Here is a 19033-nt window from a genome sequence, read left to right on the forward strand (position 1 = left end):
TTACTTACAATTAAAAGAATCTTCATGTAGTCAGAATATAATGGCTCTGGTTTTTTCTCCAGAATCCAATGTAGGCTCACTTTATGGGTCAAACTATTTTTGGTGTTGTTTCTTGTCTTTTAAGATGGGTCTCCCTGTATAGCTTAGACCTGTCTCAAAATCCTGGGCTCAGTGATCCTACCTAAACCTCTTGAACAGTTGTGACTACAGACAGATGCCACCACATGCAGCCCAAACTTGATGTATTGAACATGCATTTTCTTACTTAGTTCTCACGCGGCCTCCTAAGATGGATACTACTGTTTCCTGGAAACCAAGACCTGGAGAAGCTTGGTTCCTTTGTAAAGCCAGAACCAGAGCCAGGCAACCACAGCTTGGAGCCTTATCTACTGTTTTACTGCATCCCCTAACACCAATCACAGAGATCTCATGAGAGACGACAGCGCTGGCAACTGATAGGCAGTCCTCTCTCTGGATACTAACCCTTCACCAGAAACTCCAAGCACTTTCTATTACTACACGCCAGGTACCATTCAAAGTGGGAAAGGCAGAGCGGTAAGGAAGACTAATCTCCTTTTACAGGGGGGATGATATTTTGCTTCTGCCATATTGAACAATAAATAAAAAAGGAAATGAAGAAGACAAAAGTTTGTTTCAAAGTGCCCAGTGAATAGCAATACTTTGGCTTATCCAGTCCTAGACAATGACTCTTGTGGGAAGATCTTAACCAAAGCCAAAGACAGCCAACAATTTTCTCACCTGGGAAGAGTTTCTCAGGCACAGTTACAGTGAGGACAAACCCCTCGTGGTAGAAATAAACAGGGCGCATTAAGTTATACCAGAGTTGAAGGGAGTGAGCCCAGGACCCTGTTGTTGGTCACTTACAAGTAGTAAGTCACAATAGACTTACCACTCCAATCAGGCTTTCCAGCTGCCTTTATTCCACAATGCTGCTTTGCAGGAAACAATGTCACAATGACTTGAAGCGAAACTTCTAGGGCAGGGCTGTTGCTTAGCAGCCAGTCTTGAGAGAACCCCTCATTTTCTTGCTAAAAACCCATCAGGCGAGTAGTGTCTCATGCAGACAGTAAATGTGGAACCCACGCTTCCTGAAAGTTCCCATGTACTGTGGTCCAAAACTCTCGAGACATCTGGAAACCCTAAGACAGATGACCTGCCTGACAAGACCAAAGACAGCGAAGTCACACGGCAAAACCATCCATTCCTTTGGAAATTCCGTATTGGTAATGATGCTCGTCATTATATAGTATACGGAGAAAAGAAATCCCTTCATGGTAGGAGATAAACTACAACAAGACAGGGTAGACAGACAAGAGAGGCCTTCCCTCCTCTGAGGAGTAGATGGGGCTGAGATGGGGGAGGTGGGAGCCAGGGGAAGTGGAGGGAGGGGGAACTGGGGCTAGTATGTCAAATTAAATCATTAAAAATTAAAAAAGACAGGGTAGAAATCACGTGAGGACGACAGGAGGAACCTGGTCCTGGGTGAGCAAAAGAAGAAACCTCTGCTAATTGTGCCAAAAGCCTTGGCAAAGAGAATTCCCCAAGCAGAAAAATTAGAACAAAAATACCCTTGGAGCCGACAGGTGCCCTGGAAGGGTGAATCCAGCTGTGCATTAACAAGTTTATGCTCACTCTGCATGATCTGCCCCTATGGGGACTCCTACAGTCTCATGGCGGCCCTTGGAGGAAGAACATGGCCCCTGCCATAGTCCATAGGCCTCTTGAGTAGCTCCCACAAGATCAGGAAGCTAGGAAACACAAACCAATCCTTAGTGCACACCAGTCTGAGAGACTTCAGAGCCCTTGTTCAACGGTTACTACTGAATGGCAATCTGACATTTAAGAAAGTCCGAAGGGGAGGCGAGGCCTTAGGACATCTGTTTCCTCTCTGTCCACTTTCTCTGGACTCCTATCCTGAAGCAGCATTTTTACTCCCTAGAGCAGAGCTCTCCAACCTTGTTCAGATCTAAGGCCTGCTTTGGGTGAGAAATCACTTCATGGTGTTCTTTTCCTGATTCTATGATTAAATTAATCAGTAGCCATCTATATCACGCAACTTCCTAAGCTCATATATAATGCTCTGATTTTAGTTTTCAAAAGAAAACTGAATTCTGATATTATGTCGCATATGCCAGCAAACAGATGCTCAGCCTTAAATACTTTAGAGGACAATGAAGTTGGATTCTTGCACATTCTTTTTTACAGTGTGAAGCCGCAGGGCGATTGGTAATGAAAAGTCCCCAGACTATCTTAATACAAAATATACAGCTTTAATAAACAGAAGTAAGACTTACAACAGCTTACACCAGAATCCAAACGATCCGTCCGGACGCAGGAGCCAGGCGAAAGAAAGCTAGCTGGAGCGCGCTTGCTAGGTTTATAGGCAAGCTTTAGCCTAATGGCGGCACACCCCAAAAACAGAATGTGATTGGCTGAACTCTCCTATCAACAATGAATAAAATTGGGTCAAAAAAGTTTAAATTTTATCTCATATGAACATTAGAGCAGATTTACAAATGGACACCAAACCAAATAAAACAATATTAAAAAAATTAAAATAATGCCAGGTATGCTGATGCACACTTTTATTCTAGTACTCAGGAGGCAGAAGCAGGCAGATCTCTGAGCAGCCTGCTCTACATAACAAGTTCCTGGACAGCCAGGGATACATAGAGACACCTTGTCTCAAAAAAAGGAAGGAAAAAGGGAACGAACAAATGAACAAGCAAGGAAGATATTTCTTTCTCACTAGCTTCTGGTAACAGGACAAGGCAAATAACTCCCTGAACATGGGTAACTTGTAGATAAAATTCCTTTATATCTAAAAGGGAGGATGGGTGGGTCATGAGTGAACAGCAGGTAAAACAGAGTTGTTTCACTTACTAGGTTTTCCATGGGTTCTTTGAAACAAAGTCTCGTTATTTAGGTCAGACCCATCTCAAACTCTGTGTCCTCCTGCTTCCACCTCCAGGCTGCTTGGATCAAAGGTGGTACCAGAACATCTGGCTCAGAGACATTGACATAAATTGTTTTATTGATGTATAATATATACTAAATGGGGTCTAAAGCAATAGTGAAGTGATTGGTGAGCTCATTGGTATAATCAGCACACCGTCCAAGATGGAAATATACCATCACTAGACAACTTCCTTCATATGGTCTCTCCGCCTGCTCCTCCAAAGGTCTACCTGTCCTGACTCCTAACTCATAGAATTGGAATTTCATACCAATTGACTTACATGTCTTGTGAACGTTCATCTGAGTTCCTTCATTCCACACAGTGAGACTGTATTATTACCTTGCAAGATTTTCCTTTGTTTCATGTGTGTAAATATGGATGCATGTGTGCACACAGGAGGGGCACACATTAGAGGCCACGAGAACACGCTGGGGGTCTTCTTCTGTCGGTCTCCATCCTATTCCCTGGAGAGAAGCTCTCTCAGCAAACCCAGATCTCACCATTTTTTCAACTAAGCCAGATACCAAACAAGCCCCAGTGATCCTCTTCTCTCCAGTGCTGGGATTATAGGTGTGAGCACCATGCCTGGCTTTTTATAGATGTGATGGGGGAACCAAACTCAGGTCCTCATTCTTGAACGGCAAGCATCCTTACCCACTGAGCCATCTCTCCAGCCTCCTGTGTTTAATTTCTTTTATTTTTAAGATGATAAAATGACATCATTTTCTCCTTCCCTTTCCTCCCTCCAAACATTCCTGTAAACTCTTTGCTCTCTTTTAAACTCATGGCCTCTTTTTTCATTCATCGTTGCTACATTTATATATTTATATATGTATATATTCCTAAATATAACCTGTTCCATCTGTATAATGCTACTTGTATGTATGTTTTAGGCCTGAAATGTTGGTATTGGATAACAAACGTGAGTGCTCTTCTTTGGAGGAAACTATCTCTCCCCCTGTCAGCATTCCTTTGCTGCCTGTAGTTCCGTGTAGAGTTGAGGCCTCCCGAGCCTGCCCAGTCCAATTTCACATGTTTATTGTGTTGTCCTTGCTCAGCTCACGCTTCATCCATCATGTTTAGACTTTATGCATGTAGTTTCTGACACTACTAAGAGACCCAGTCTCACAGAAAATTCCCTGATCCTCTGCTCTTACAATCTTTCTGCCCTCCTCTTCCACGGTGCTCCTTGAGCCTAAGGTGCAGGAGTGCTTTGCAGATGTCGCCATTGTGACTGGGCTCCACAACTCCATATATGGATCAGTTGTGTTTTCTTGTAATGGCCTCAGTCTGCTACAAAGAGAAGTGTCCTTGATGATGGGTGACCCCCAGGCTTTTTCTCAATATTTTGTCTGTGTATGTGTGTGTTCATGTGAGTAGGTGAATATATGTGTGCAGGTACATATGGAGACAGAGACTCTCAGTTGGCCTGGAACTCCCATGCTGGCCAGTTAGCAAGCCCCAGGAATAATCCTGTCTCTACTTCCCCAGTGCTGGAGTTACAAATATGTGCCACCATGCTCCTTTATGTGTGTCCTAGGCATTGAACTCAAGTTCTCATATTTGTATAGCAAACACTTTACTGACTGCGCCATCTCCCCAGCCCCAGGATGCTACCATTGCTTTACATCTCATTTTCATTGTTGTCCTTTAAATTATTATTCCACGATTCATTTTTCAATTTTGTTAGTAGCGGATATTTTTGTTTCTAGGTTAGTTCTTTTATTACCAATGTTGCTCTTAACTATCTGGCACATGTCTTTCGTTACAGTTGTGAGCATTACTGCCAAGAAAATGCCAAAGAGGGGGAATTAGGGGCCCTAGAGCTGTCTATGGTCAGTTTTACAAAGGTCACCACTTGTCTAGAGTGAACTTAATGGCTGATTTACATTTCCAATGTCGGTTACTTCTCTCTTACTGTGATAAAACACCATGGCCAAGGCAATTCATAGAAGAAAGTGCCTATCTGGGCTCATAGTTTCCGAAGATTACAGTCTATGATAGCGGACTAGAAATACCAGGCTGCTGAAGCACAGCTGAGAGTTCCCATCTCAAACTACAAACAAGAAGCAAACAGCCTGAGTCTTTGAAACCTCACAGTCCTCTCCCAGTGGCATTCTTTCACTAGCAAGGTCTAATCCTCCCCAAACGCTACCAACTGGGGGCAAGTATTCAAATGTCCAACACTTATAGGGCATCTCATTCAAACGCCACATCCAGCAGATGTTCAGACTGGAGTTTCCACTGTCTCACCTTCTTATCAATCAGCCTTAGGTTTGCAGCTACCCTCTGTTTATCTCATCTCAGCTTCAGACTGCCTCTATAGCTTCTCAGATAGGGACCTTTTCTTTCTTGTTTTGGTTTTTTGAGACAGGGTTTCTCTGTGTAGCGTTGGCTGTCCTGGCAGTCCTAAAACTCACTCTGTAGACCAGGCTGGCCTCAAACTCACAGAGATCCACCTGCCTCTGCCCCCCGAGTACTGGGATTAAAGGCGTGTGCGTGGCAACTTTTATATACTTCCCAATTATGTGAGTGCTCTTTTTGTGAAGTTAGAACCCAAGTCTTGTTCATTTTCTACTAAATGAACTGATTTTCTTACTACTTTGTAACAATACCTTATTAACTCTAGGTCAGAGTTATCCAACAAAAATATAACATATGCTGTGTATATAATTTTAAGTTCTCAAGTAGCCAAATTAAAAGAACAAAACACAAGAAGTTTGTTTTAATCATGTATTGATTTACCCCAAACACTATCTTTTCAATAAATAATCAGCACAAAATTTAGTCTGATAGTTTACATCTTGTCCAGTGTGTTTTTAAAATATAGTCTGTGTTTCACTTATGGTTGGGACCTGAAACACTGCCTGGAAGCTCCTGTGAAGACTTGGTCTCAATGAGCAGTGCTCAAAGGCAGGGCCTTTGGGAGCTGACGGGATCATGAGGGCTCTGATCCCATGGATATGTTTAAACAACCATGACTTCATAGCTTGATGGGCCACAGACAAGTTCTGGAAACTTTAGAAGTAGGGTCTAGTTGGAGGAAGTGGGTCATTGAGGACATGTCCTTGAAGAACATAACTTGGCCCTGCTTCCTAATCCCCAGACCCCAACTTCTTTGCTCTCCACCTGCTGTCTGCCACAACATCCTGCCTCTGCACAGGCCCAACCCAGCAAAGCTCAGTAACCACAGCTAAAAGCTTGAAGTCATGAGCCAAAACAAACATATCTTCCCTTTAAATTCCTTTTTGTAGGCATTTTGTCACAACTAAAGAGTGTTGACTAACACAGCTTCACTATCTCGGACTAGCCATGTTTCAAGCACTCAATGGCCACACATTTTAGTGGTTCTGTATTGAATGCTCTAGGCCTCAATGCTTTGCTGCTGTTCTCTTCTCTGACATCTTGGCTAGGCTTCTCATTTTCTCAATGCTAGCTCATTCAAATTTCTACTCTGAAACAATTCAAACCGAAAGAAAAGTTGTACAACCTTTTTATCCCAATTCTTCAATTGTATGATGACGTCTTGTGTTCTCTCTCTCTCTCTCTCTCTCTCTCTCTCTCTCTCTCTCTGTGTGTGTGTGTGTGTGTGTGTGTGTGTGTGTGTGTGTGTTCTTTTGAATATACTTTTTATGACATGGTACCCAGTCCTCCTGAAAACCTCCAGTGAAACTCCCAGCAGATACAGAGATCTCATCTGTATGACACTTCTGCTCTGCAAAACAGCAACAGGACAGCCCTACCCTTAAATTCATGCATACACTGTTGAATTCCTCCAACTGTCATAACCCTATCTCATCTAGGATCCTCTCCATGAATTTATGCTGTGTTCCATTGTCATGTTTCAGCAGTGTCTTTCAATCCAGTCTGTCCTTACCATTCAAATGCTTAACTGTCTTTAAAAAGATATCTGCAGGAAGATCCTCAACCTGGGTGCATTTTAGATTGAAGGACCTGGCTAAGGAAGTGCAAATGTGGGCAGGCCAAGCACTGGGCTGAGCTCCTGGAGTTCAGTTGAAGAGCAGGAGGAAGGATCATATGAGCAAGGGGGGTCAAGATTATGATGGGGAAAAAACCTCGAGACAGCTGACCCAAGCTAGTGGGAGCTCATGGGCTCTGGACTGAAAGCTAGGGAAACTATGAGACCAAACTAGGTCCTTTGAATGTGGGTGACAATTATGTGGCTTGATCTGTTGGGGGGACCTCTGGCAGTGGGACCATTTATTTGGGGTCCATGAACTGACTTTTTGAAGATCATTCCCTATGGTGGGATATCTTGCTCAGTCTTGATACAGGGCTGGGGAGCTCTTTGTTCTGCCTCAACTTGGCATGCCAAACTTTGTTGACTCCCCAAGGGAGGCCTGATGTCATACTCTGAGGGGTGGAATGGGAGAAGGTGGGAGGTGGGAGAAGGGGAGGGGAGGGGAAACTGGGGTTGGTATGTAAAATGAAAAAAACTAAAATAAAAAAATTGTAGGCAGGCCGAGACACTCCACAGACTGATGCTATTGTTCACAGATGAATTCTTCTTCCCTTACTGTACCCTGTCTCTCAATGGTACCTTTAAAACCCTATCCAGATTACAAGGAATAAACTTTACTGGAAATCAGCTGATGAGGGATTTAATTATATCTCCAAAATCTCTTCACAGTAAATCCTAAAATTTTAATGAAATAATCAGAGACTATAGCCTAGCTATATTGATATATCAAAAAAATTGTCATAGAAAACATTTTTATATTTCACCGTCATCCTGCTCCTCGGGGAACTCATAGGCTTTGGTATGTCTTACCAATGTCCACTCTCATGGCAGCCAAATGATTATATATTTCATCATTCTTTCTTGTTATTTCTGTAATATATATACATATATATACAGTTATTTCTGATATATATCAGAAAGAATGGTCATCCTTGTTTCCGATCACTGGTTAAAATTTTTTATATTTTTATCATGAAGTTCATTTTGTACATGTTGATCATTAATAATATCAGACTGAGGAAGCTTATCCTAATTTACAAAATGATTTATGCTTCAGATTATGAGGTATTATGATATTTTATCTACTGAGATCATCACATTTTAGTTTGTTAATATAAGAAACTATATTTGTTTTACTTTTAAATTTTACAGCAAACCTTGAATTCTACAACTTGGTCATGAAATGACAGATTACATTTGATTTGTTCAACTTTTTTCATTTTTTCTTTTTATTTATGTTCACAAAGGTTTTCTTACAATGCAAATACTACAATCAGGATTTTGCAAGGGTTACAGAATAAGCTGAGTAATGGTGCCTCCTTGATATGTTTTTCCTTCTCTTTGTCTTTATTTTTTTTAGGGTCAGACTGGATTTTATTTCAGATAGAAAATATTATGGAATATACAGAGAGAGTTCTCACAAAATTTTACCCAGTTTCCTCCATTATCAGTACCTTTGATAATGTACAGTATCAGGTACATTATCAAAATTAAGAAAGCACCTTTGCTGCATTATTACGATAATGATAAAGGCCAGACCTTGTTCCTACTAGTGCCCTCTTTTTCTTCCAGAAGCCATTGCATCCCATTGCTTTTCTTAAACTTTATACAAAGTTTTAATTTAAAAAGAAATTCTTTTCACACAATACATTTCTCCTTCCGCAACACCTCCCAGGTCCTCCCCACTTCCCTTTACTTCTCTCTAGAGTTTTTTATTTTGCATTATTTTTACATTTTCCACTATATTCTGTTTTCTTTAACTCTTGCTTTGAGATTTTAATTTAATTACATTTTTCCCTTCCTTTTCCTCCCTCCAAACCCTCTCATATAACCTTCCCTGCTCTCCTTCAAACGTATGATCTCTTTTCCATTTTTGTGACTGCATACATATATATATATATATGTACATACATATATATTTCTAACTATAACCTGTCGAGCCCATATAATGCTACTTGTGTATATGTTTCAGGTCTAACCATTTGCACCAGACAACCAACTGATATGCTCTTCCCTGGGGAGGACTCAGATGCCTGGAGTTCTTTGTATAGGGCTGAAGCCTTGTGGGCTTTTCCCAGTTTGTCACGTTCATTGGTGTCAGCCTTGTTCTGCTCACATTTGGGAGGTCATGTTGGTGAGACTTCACAGGTGTAGCTTCTGATGTTATTAAGAGACGTGATCTCAGAGCAACGTCCCTGGTCCTCTGGCTCTTACAATCTCTGCCCCCTCTGCTGCAATGTTCTTCGAGCTTTAGGTGTGGGAGTAATTTTGTAAATGTATCACTGCATTTGTCTTCTTCATTGGTATCTTCATATGCAATCTCCACTTTATTTGTGCAGGCTAGTTTTCATTCCCTGTTCTCAGCTAGATTCATCTGAAGCAAACTAGCATATCTGTACTGGGTATTGACGGGCTGCCTGTACTAGACAACCAATGCTGGGTATTGGTGAGTTGCCTATGCTAGCCTAACAATGATGGGTATTGATGGGCTTTCTATTTTCAATGTACTTTGCAAGATATGTTTTATGTCACTAATGATGCAAATGTAATTCTCAAAAATATTAGAGGTTGAAAATATTAGTATTTACTACAACATAGGTTGAGAGTTTAAAAAAAAAGGTGTCCTATAAACAGTGTGTTCAAGGCCTTGATAAATCAGTGCTAAAAGTTCCAGAGTCAATAAAATAATATAAACAATAAAGAGATGAAGTTTTGATGGAAGACTACTGGAAAGACATGATTTTTATTCAAAACAATTCAGTCCATCTTGTTCTCTTAGAATTCAACTGGGCTGTTAGCTCCTATGAAATCAGGAGAAGCATCTAACTTCCCTGCTAGGGTTGTTATACAGAGAAACCCTGTCTCAAAAATCAAAAAAGAAAAAAGAAGAAAAATGTTAGCCAGGTGTGATGGCTCACACCTTTAAACTCAGCACTAGGAGACAGAGGCAGGCATATCCTTAAGTTTAAGGCCAGCCTGATCTACAGAGCAAGTTCCAACACAGCCAGGGCTACACAGAGAAATCCTGTCTTGGAAAAAAAAAACCAAAAACAGAATAAAAATGTTTAATTTTAAAAAATATGTATTAATACTTCCTAAAACAGTAATAAAAGTAAAAATTATCGAATTAATACCAATATGTAGTTATATTTTCCTTATTAGTAGTAGTACAAAAGTTATTTTTTATAGATTTCTTGGAGTCAATTATATACTATGACTTTTAGAACCAAGTTTTAGTCCATTTTGGTTTAGATCCCTTATGGCAACTGATACTTCCCTGTGCTCCAACGAATGATCAGTCCCCCATCCATAACTGGACTTAATGAGATGTCAAAAAAAATATACAGTTACAGAGCTGGGAGGGAGGTAAAGTGGAGGTATGGGGGGGAGTTGGAGGAGGAAATGGGAAAAATGATGATTTTATTTCATTGTCTGCATGTATGAAATTCTCAAAAAAATACTTTTTTAAATCTTAGCTCCTTATAACAACCTTCCATATTCTTGGTTTTCTTTATTAGTTCTTTTTTATAGATAGATAGATAGATAGATAGATAGATAGATAGATAGATAGATAGATAGACGAGAGATGACAGATACGTGGATTCATACATATATGATAGATACATAATTAGATAATATAGATAGATGCATAAGTAGATGGATGATACATAGGTAGAGAGAGAGAGAGAGAGAGAATTCTTTTTTAAGTTTTCATTTGAAGCAAGAGTCCATGTAACACAGGCTAGCCTCAGGAGTACACCAATACTCCTGGCTTTTTCCCAATTTTTTTTTTTTTGGTAGACAGACATTTGGACATTATGCATTACACAGAGCAGTTCACTGAGTAACCAGGCAGTGCACTATAGGATGTTTAAGCACTCTGTTATACTGGCCAAGGGCATCCCTCCAGTGAAGTTTAGGTAAAGAATGCTCTCTCCAGCCAGAAGACAGGAAATTGAAGGTTTGCAACACAGAGATGACAAATGTTTGGAGAAATGGATATGTTTTTCCTGATTTGAATATCACATAATATATACACATACAAAAACAGTGTATGAATAGTTATAATTATGTGTCAACTGAAAAAGATTTTGAAATTTTCCAAAATAGCATCGTTCTCCTTGTTTTGTAGCTTTGGGAAATGAACCTAGGACTTCATGCATCCTGGGCACTCACTCTCTCCACATCTAAGCACCATCACCAGCCCTCCTTTGATTTCTCCTTTTGAAGTAGTTCTCACTTAGTTACAGACTGAACTCACTCTGCAGCTAAAGAAGGCCTGGAACCTGTGATCCTCCTGCCTCAGCTTCCTGAATAGCTGGGATAAAAGGTCTGTACTAAGGGGCCCAACTTTCACTTGAAAAAGAAAAGGAAAAGAAAAGAAAAAGAAACTTTCATTTTATCTGTAAAATTGGGCTGGAGAGGGAGCTCAGTAGCCAACAACTGCTACAAAGAGCCCAAGTTGGGTTCCCAGTGCTCACAAGTTCCAGCAGATCTGACATCTTCTTCTGGCCTCCCCAGGCACTTGGTTGCACGCACGCACACACACACACACACACACACACACACACACACACACTAAAGTAAAATAAATAAGTCTGGAAAATTATCTCTAAAGAAAAGGCTAGCCTAAGACACACGTGCACTCAGGATCATCTTTAAACTGACAAAGAGCGGCATTCAGCTGACAGTGTGCCTAGTTACTGCCCACACTTGCACAATTCCTAAAGCTACCCTAAAGTCCAGGGAAAACGCGAGCTAGTGTCTGCCCAGGACAAAGTTTAAAGGTGTGTAGCACACACTGACGTTTTCTTCTTGCATCAGGACGAGAGGGCCCACAGGCTAGGCAGCTCTCATCTTCAGTGATGCAAACCTTTCATACTGTCAGCCAGGAAGTCGGCACTGTATGGCTTTGTTTCCACCGTTTTAAAATTCTCAGCAACCCTACCAATAGAATCATGAGGACACGAAGACTTGGAAATTAAAGAATTTTTTATTATTGTTTTAAGCAATTCTGCGGTGCCAGCGCACTCTTACTATCCCACTGAGTGCCACTAGCCTTTGGAAGCCTGGTACCCACACCCATCCCTACTCTCTCCTACCCCACACACCCCTACACACCCCTACACACACACACACACACACACACACACACACATTCTCATCCTCCCTCCCTGCCTCCCTCTCTACCTACCTACCTACGTACCTCCCTCCCTCCTTACCTCCTTCTCTTTCTCTAGCTTGAGAAAAAAGAAAAATGGGTCTAAGACGGACTTTATAGAGACCTAGCTGTCAGCTCCCCTCCCGGGCCCCCATCCTCTCTGCTCCTGCCATTGTTCAGCTGTACATCTCTTGCCAACACAGTTACCGCCTGTTTTCTGCTTTCCTGGTCCCATTAGTTCAGACCTAGGGCGGTCTGAACCCCATGGCCCTACCTTTCCAGCACTGCATTTCTCGTGAATGTTTCCGAAGAAGCGTGCTACCCTCTCACCCGCAGCCCTTCCACCTTGTGCCTAGCAGGCTCCACCCACAGTCCAGAGACTGAATTAGGAGCCGACTCTGAAGTGACCGGTGCGCTGGGCCATCTACTGCGCAGGCGCACTCAGAGCAGCCTTAGGCTCCACCTCTCTGGCTCTCAGCCGCTATGTCCCCTTGGCAACGCAGTACACCGTGCCACAGTGCGAACCCGAGTAGGTGCACGATGTGCTTTAGCAGAGTAGGTGAGGAGAGTAGCAGAGGATTACAGAACAGACAGCGGGGGAAGGGTGAGAAGACCAGGAGAGATGAACACGGAGAACGTACAGCTGGCCCCCTCGTTCCGTGGAGTTACGCTTGGTTCACGTAAGAGCAGGCAGCCGGGTCCTCCGATCCACCTGCCCCCGTGCGTCCCTCCACCCATGAGCTCACTTGGAGTTTCTTCTCTTGATCTTTAGGGAAGGAGGATAGTTACTCCTTTGGAACACGTCAGCAGAGGAAACTCTTCCCTCACTACCACCCCCCAACCTGGTTGGGGAACAAGTTTCTCCCTCTTAGGGGATCGCCCCTCACAGGCCCTGGGTGTTACTCAGAAACGGACGTGAGTATTCTCCTCCCCTCAGTTTCCTATGGAGGGATACACACGTGTTCTGTAGAAAAATTACTCTGTGTGTGGCTTTTTTTTTCTGGGTCCCCACATGAAAAGGAGCCCCGGTCTGCAACCAGCTGTAGAGTCAATGTGTCCAGGACCATAATTCAGCACTTCCCATTCCCCACTAAATGCAAGCCTCGTCTTTCTGTAATCCCTGCACCATCTTCACTTCCACCATCCCTGTGGGCTGATGTCGGTTTCTTCCTGCTTAGTTCAAGTCTTCGGGCTGCCTCTTCCTGAAACGCAAACTCAGCTGTTACAGGACTCTGAAGATGGAAGACACTGGGATTCACAGAAACTCAATTTATTCATCTATCCAGAAACACTTCTCTGCAAAGTTACTTGTGTTGTTTGTTTAACTGTACAGTTTTGACTATATAAGAATCAAGACAAGGAAAAAAAAACAGCAATGGCTTGCAGAGAAGTTCACATGGGGACATTCTAAATTCACCCCGCTTACGATTGTGTTACTGATGTTTTTTCTTCTCTCTCCTCCCCTCCTTCCCTCTTTTCCTTCCACTGGAAGTGGAATGGTTTGGCACACAACCTGTCTCGGATCCCAGCCAGTACGAAAGGTTATGTTCTTGGAGCCAGGACAGCAGCGCGGTTTAAGCCAGTCAGCAAGGTAACATTCAGAGATTGTAAGGTGATCCAGGTGGCCACATAAAAAGTTGAGGCATTAACGTTGCAAGCAGAAAGTAACCTGGGGAGAGTGAAAACCGGTTCACTGAAGAAATAGACCCAGAACAGGGCTTTAATGATCTAAAGCTAAAATAGGGAAGCTATGTTTATTTACTTCACACTATCTTGTCAATTAAAGTACAAATTGCAACTTTTTCATTGTGTGTGTATCTGTGTCTGACTGGATTTCAAGTCTAACTGTAAGCAAAAGCAAAATCATTGTCTCTCTCCTTTTTACTGATGAATTCTGAGCCTAGGCTATACCAGACCAAATGTGCTTGCACTGAGCTCCAGCCCCTGGCTAAGATCCTACTCTCCTATTGGACAGTCAAGGACTAGCAATACTAACTATAAAAATCTCCCAGTGGTGGACTGTACCAACTTGCTTTGATTCTTTACCCATACTGTGTGTGTGTGTGTGTGTGTGTGTGTGTGTGTGTGTGTGTACCACACTCATATTTAGGTTTTTGCCTACTTAGGCCTATTTCTACATCTTTGACACCCTGAACTGTAGCTGACTTATAAAGAGCATGAAATGATTGTTTTGCTTTACCTTAAATAATTGGTGATAATATAGATTGTATCTTATCAACCTCTAACACAATCCTTTTATAATTACAGGATGTGACACCATATCCAGGAATGTACCAAAAAGTTTCTACTTACAATGAGAAATACAAACAAAGCTTTGCTCCATTTAATGTCATGATGCCTCGATTTACGACTGAAATTAAGGGAGCTTCTTATCCTGGGTATGTCTCCTGTTTACTGTGCATTTCATAGGAAAGAAGTACATAAAGCAGGAATTACATCCAAACTTTTCAAGCTAAATCTTTAAAGATTTGACCTCTAATTTCTCATTTCTCTGGTACTGTAGAGTTGTAGAATTGGTTATTAATTCAATAGACATTTACTAATGTGTCAGGTGCTTTAGAGGCTTCCACAGATAATTCAATATGCCCACCAAACAGAGATCCTGCTCTCTTGGAGAGTCCATGTTAGAACCAAAGAAATCAGAATTAAATACTCAAGGAAATACCAACAGTAATAAGAATACTGGCCATAAAATTTATTAGTCAAACTGTAACACTTCCAAGACTGAAGGGAACCAAGTGACAGTTCCCTCGGGACAGTAGCTGTAAGCTAAGACTGTCATGAGCACACCAGAACCTGTGGCAAACTAGTGCTGTCCTTTGAAGACATTAGAGCAGAATGATGATATGATAGAGTGATGAGCTGGCGGTGACTTTGTTTAAAGCTACTAAGAAAAATACTCAGCAAATGTCACTTGGTCTGAGATCTGAGCAAATAGATTAAACCAGTCATGTAAAGTGACTTAATCTATTATGTGGAGACAGAGCATCGCAGGCAGAAAGAACAACAAGTGCAAATTCTTTAAGTTGAGAAGAAATTTGACAAGATAGAAAAGGAAGACATGATCGTGGTTAGGGTACAGTGAGAAGGGGGAAATGTAAACACAGAAGAGGGGCGGGCTAGAATATCTGGGCCCTGTAAGCCTGTGGGGTTTAGTCTAGATGCCTATGAACCTACTCAAGATGCAACTGCAGGGGAAATGATCAAAGTCTTTCCTTAACTGACAAGAAATCCAAGAACCAGAGAATGCAAACAACTTTTCCAAACTTCTGTTGAGGAAGTTTAAGCATTAGTCTTGATTCTATGTCCATCTAAACTATCCTTACAGTAGAGTCTACAACAACCTTACAAACACAGGCAATTCACAAATAATCTCATTACTGAGAACCAAAATAACTGGTTCTGCTTTGCTTCTCCCTAGATTGCAGAGAAGTTGTGTCTGCATATATTTCACCAAGTTCAAATTGTGGGCAGTACTAATCCACCACCATGGTGGATCGCATATCACTCACAATCCTGAGATACCTGGTCTTTCAGCTAAGGATACTGAGTTATAGAAATACTTTTGAGTCATCTTTTACTTGGATGTTGAGGTTGGTTCTCTTTAACACTGGCAACCTAATAAGAAATGACACTCACATTTGCCTGACATTGAAAGGTTAGTCTTGTTTTTCCCAAGAAAGGTGGAATTCATGGTCCATCATCAACCATATTTGTATGTTCATTTCTAGCCCTGGCACATACAATCCAGAGAAGAAGTTACCCCCAAAGATTGTTTGGCCAATGAAATTTGGATCTCCAGACTGGTGTCAGGTTCCATGTCTAGAAAAAAGAACTCTAAAAGCTGAGGTAATAAGATTGGCTGCTAATGCACCTTTCTGTCAAGTACTATCCTATATTATCATTTGTTCTTAACCAGAAGTTTGTAAGAAAACTTTGAAAAGTTCATGGTCCCCTGAGGTTATATTTTGTGTGTATGTCAATGTGAGGATAGTTTTGGAAACTCATCTGCGTTAACTGTTTATAGACAATTATGACTGGCCAAATATCACATTTCATCTGATCCTTAGGTAATGGATTACCTGCACCTGCTAATTCCTTAGGGTAGACATGGGAAAATGTCCTATATGATTTAAGAAGATGCTGAGAACAGTAACGATCAGGGGACTGGGCAGCTACAGTCCACATCCATGACTCCTCCTTCATTGTTCTCTCTGACATATTGCGTGTGTTAGATCCTTGGAGAGCTGGAGAGCATCCTGAGTAAGAGCGTGGAAGGTACTACCTGTCTTCAAACAGGGGTTCAGTGTTGCCTTCCTGTGTGATATTTAGGCCTTTTTCTTTGTATTGACTTTCTTATCTTTAAAATGAATTTAATAATACAATTTATCTGGCCGTATTGTAAAGCTAACTAACAGATAATATGCAAAAAGCATTTCATATAGTACATAGAATATATACTTAGTATGGGTTTGCTATCATAATTCTAGGTTTATGTTTTTTTCCTAGTGGAATTTAGGATTAAATCCATAAATATTTGTTAAATGTCTAATATATGGATATATGTGTTAGGATCTATGGGTAACAAGTAGTTAAACATACAATCCTTGCCATCAAGATGTTGACCAACTTCTCAAAAGTTTCCAAGTAGCCAATTCCTAGCATGATGAACTCCAGAGTGCAATGTTCTCAGTTATCACGAATGTCAAATCACTACACCTCAATTCCTATTGGGTTGGGCTTTACCCAGGCCACAGGTTTTATACTGTGAGGTTCCACGTCATAGTCAGGAAGATCAGAAGCAGAGGACTCTTTCTGGGATACTAAACTAGACAATGTTCTTTTATTGCAGCTGTCCACAGACAAAGACTTCAGAAAACATCGGAACCGTGTGGCCTACTTTAGCCTGTTTTACAATTGAGAAGTAGACACTGTCTTCACGAGTTCTCCTGATTGCAGAATCTCCAGAAATGAGGATGGGACTGCCCTTGTACTTCTGCGTTTCTTGGGCCCTCTTGTCTGCCAACTCGGCATCCAGGGAGGAGCGAGGGTCTCACAGTCACCCTACAAAAACATAAAGACTGGTCCAGAATGTTCCTACTCTGTCTCTTTGTTTGTGGTCTAATAGTGCTTGTTGAGTGTCCAGCCAGGAAGTTTCATTTTTGAGAAATACCCAGGGATACTTTAACCACTACCTTCAATTCTCAGGCATCAGTCTTGAATGTTCTACCTACCACTAGTCTTGCCACTAAGTAGATCTTAGCCTGTACATGTCAAGGTCGTACATAGAATTTGAGCCCCCAAGGCATGGGATTTTTAAATTCAAGTTACAACATTTATGTTATGGATGTCCTTCCAAGATTTATAAATTCCCTAATATAGAATGAAAATTTTCTGGTTCTATTCTTTCCTAGATCGACATAAAACTCAAATAACCCAAAAAGTTCCAATTACCTGTGACATGGCCTCTTTAGTCTGTGTGCTGATTTCCTACTTAGTATCAGGCAGAGTGAGAAACAATGGGTATATCCTAGGAATAAACTAAGCTGAAGTCTGAGAGAAACTCCACAAAGTGACAAGGAGGTAGGTGTGCCCCTTCTTTAAATTAACCCTGAAGGTTTACGAGTACATGTTAGGGTGTGAAATAAGAATTCACAGCAACTGGCCACAGTGGCACATACCTTTAATCCAAATACTTGAGAGCCAGAGGCAGACAGCTTCCTAGACTACATACTGAGGTCCAGGACAGCAAAAAAGACCCTGTCTCAAAAAGTTAAAAAGAAAAAAAATCCGCTGGCTGAGGTGCCTACCTATTACAGAACCCTTCTGGCTGGCATACCCCACCCCCTACCCTAAACTTATCCAGTCCAGGCTCGGTTCCCCTTCCCTGTATAATCCAGCCTTTTTGGTTACCTGCCCATTTTTTGGTCTATCCTTTATAGTCCTGGCCTCTTAATCTGGCTTTTCCCTATCCCCTCATCCTTCTCCTCAAAAGGCCCAGCTCAGGACTGTGTTCACTCTGGACTTTCCCAGATATTCCTGCCTCTGGCTATGATCTCCTTTTCATCAACAATAAACCTTCTCCTCCACCATACCTAGAAGCAGTCATGTCCTCTGTTTTTATTTCTTTTCTTCATTCATCTAGTGTCAAAATCACAGGATTGGCATATATAAGTTCCCTTCCACAGAACTCAACCCTTCTGAACCAAGCCACTGATTTTATTCTCAAAGGTAATGATCCAAATGTATGGATCATTTGTGTCTGCTGGCTCCTGTTACCCATCAAATTTGACCCCAAATTCTAGAGTCTGCCTTCTCAGCTACTTCTCCCCTCAATGTGTGAAGTGATTACTTACATTGTTATAATATTAAATAAAACTCAGGAGTCAGATATTGGGGTAAAACCTAATAGATCCAAAGGGCAACAGAGGAATGATGTATTTACCCTGCCTCTCCAGGTTTCCCAGATCTAAAAGGACCTCGTGTCTGTCTCAGTCCCTCCCTAATACTTTCTGTGCCCCCATTTCAGTCCTCCAAAACCTCTTATGGCTAATTCTGGTCAGCTAATCGTTGACTCCACCCTGTAATTCAAGGTAAATTTTGTTGTCAGTCTCAGAGTATTTGTGCAAAAACAAATCCCACAACATTTCCTCCCTAAATAAATATTAAAGGTTTTTAATTCTAACACAGTTATAAGCTATATAAATAAGAACAGTTATCAAGTAAGAATTATACTAACAATGTCCAGTTAATTTGTATTTGGAAAACTCAGAGAAAATATTCCATTATCTATCTTACCTTCATGAGTCCAAAGTTTTGTATCCTAATTCACTTTATATTATAAGTTGTATTACCAACCTAGAAATATCTTTTTAGACCTTAAAATGTT

At 41.3% G+C, this 19033-nt stretch overlaps 1 protein-coding gene across 3 annotated transcripts; it reads left to right on the forward strand.

The window, feature by feature from the left end:
• Positions 1-1049: 1049 nt before the first annotated feature.
• On the forward strand, positions 1050-17244 carry Cimap3 (ciliary microtubule associated protein 3). 3 transcript variants are annotated; one of them, XM_048442333.3, is made up of 6 exons: positions 1050-1244; positions 12896-13038; positions 13616-13714; positions 14392-14522; positions 15876-15993; positions 16997-17244. In XM_048442333.3, the coding sequence occupies exons 1-6, from the start codon at positions 1079-1081 to the stop codon at positions 17063-17065; spliced, it is 726 nt and encodes a 241-aa protein (XP_048298290.3). In that variant the 5' UTR covers positions 1050-1078; the 3' UTR covers positions 17066-17244. The 3 variants fall into 3 exon arrangements, with proteins under 3 accessions (XP_048298290.3, XP_048298292.3, XP_048298291.3); XM_048442334.3 differs by lacking the exon at positions 1050-1244 and adding an exon at positions 12621-12803; XM_048442335.3 differs by lacking the exon at positions 12896-13038.
• The last annotated feature ends 1789 nt before the right edge of the window (positions 17245-19033 follow it).

The sequence above is a fragment of the Myodes glareolus genome, chromosome 17 (genome assembly GCF_982192425.1).
Source record: "Myodes glareolus chromosome 17, mMyoGla1.1, whole genome shotgun sequence".
Lineage (NCBI taxonomy): Eukaryota > Metazoa > Chordata > Mammalia > Rodentia > Cricetidae > Myodes > Myodes glareolus.

Excerpts from the sequence above, each read along its gene's own strand:
- Cimap3 (XM_048442333.3), top strand. The coding sequence starts at position 1,079 with ATGCAGACAGTAAATGTGGAACCCACGCTTCCTGAAAGTTCCCATGTA. Across the intron at positions 1,245-12,895 it reads CCTTTGGAAATTCCGTATTG|GGAAGGAGGATAGTTACTCC; the intron begins GTAATGATGCTC and ends CTTGATCTTTAG. Across the intron at positions 14,523-15,875 it reads AAGGGAGCTTCTTATCCTGG|CCCTGGCACATACAATCCAG; the intron begins GTATGTCTCCTG and ends GTTCATTTCTAG.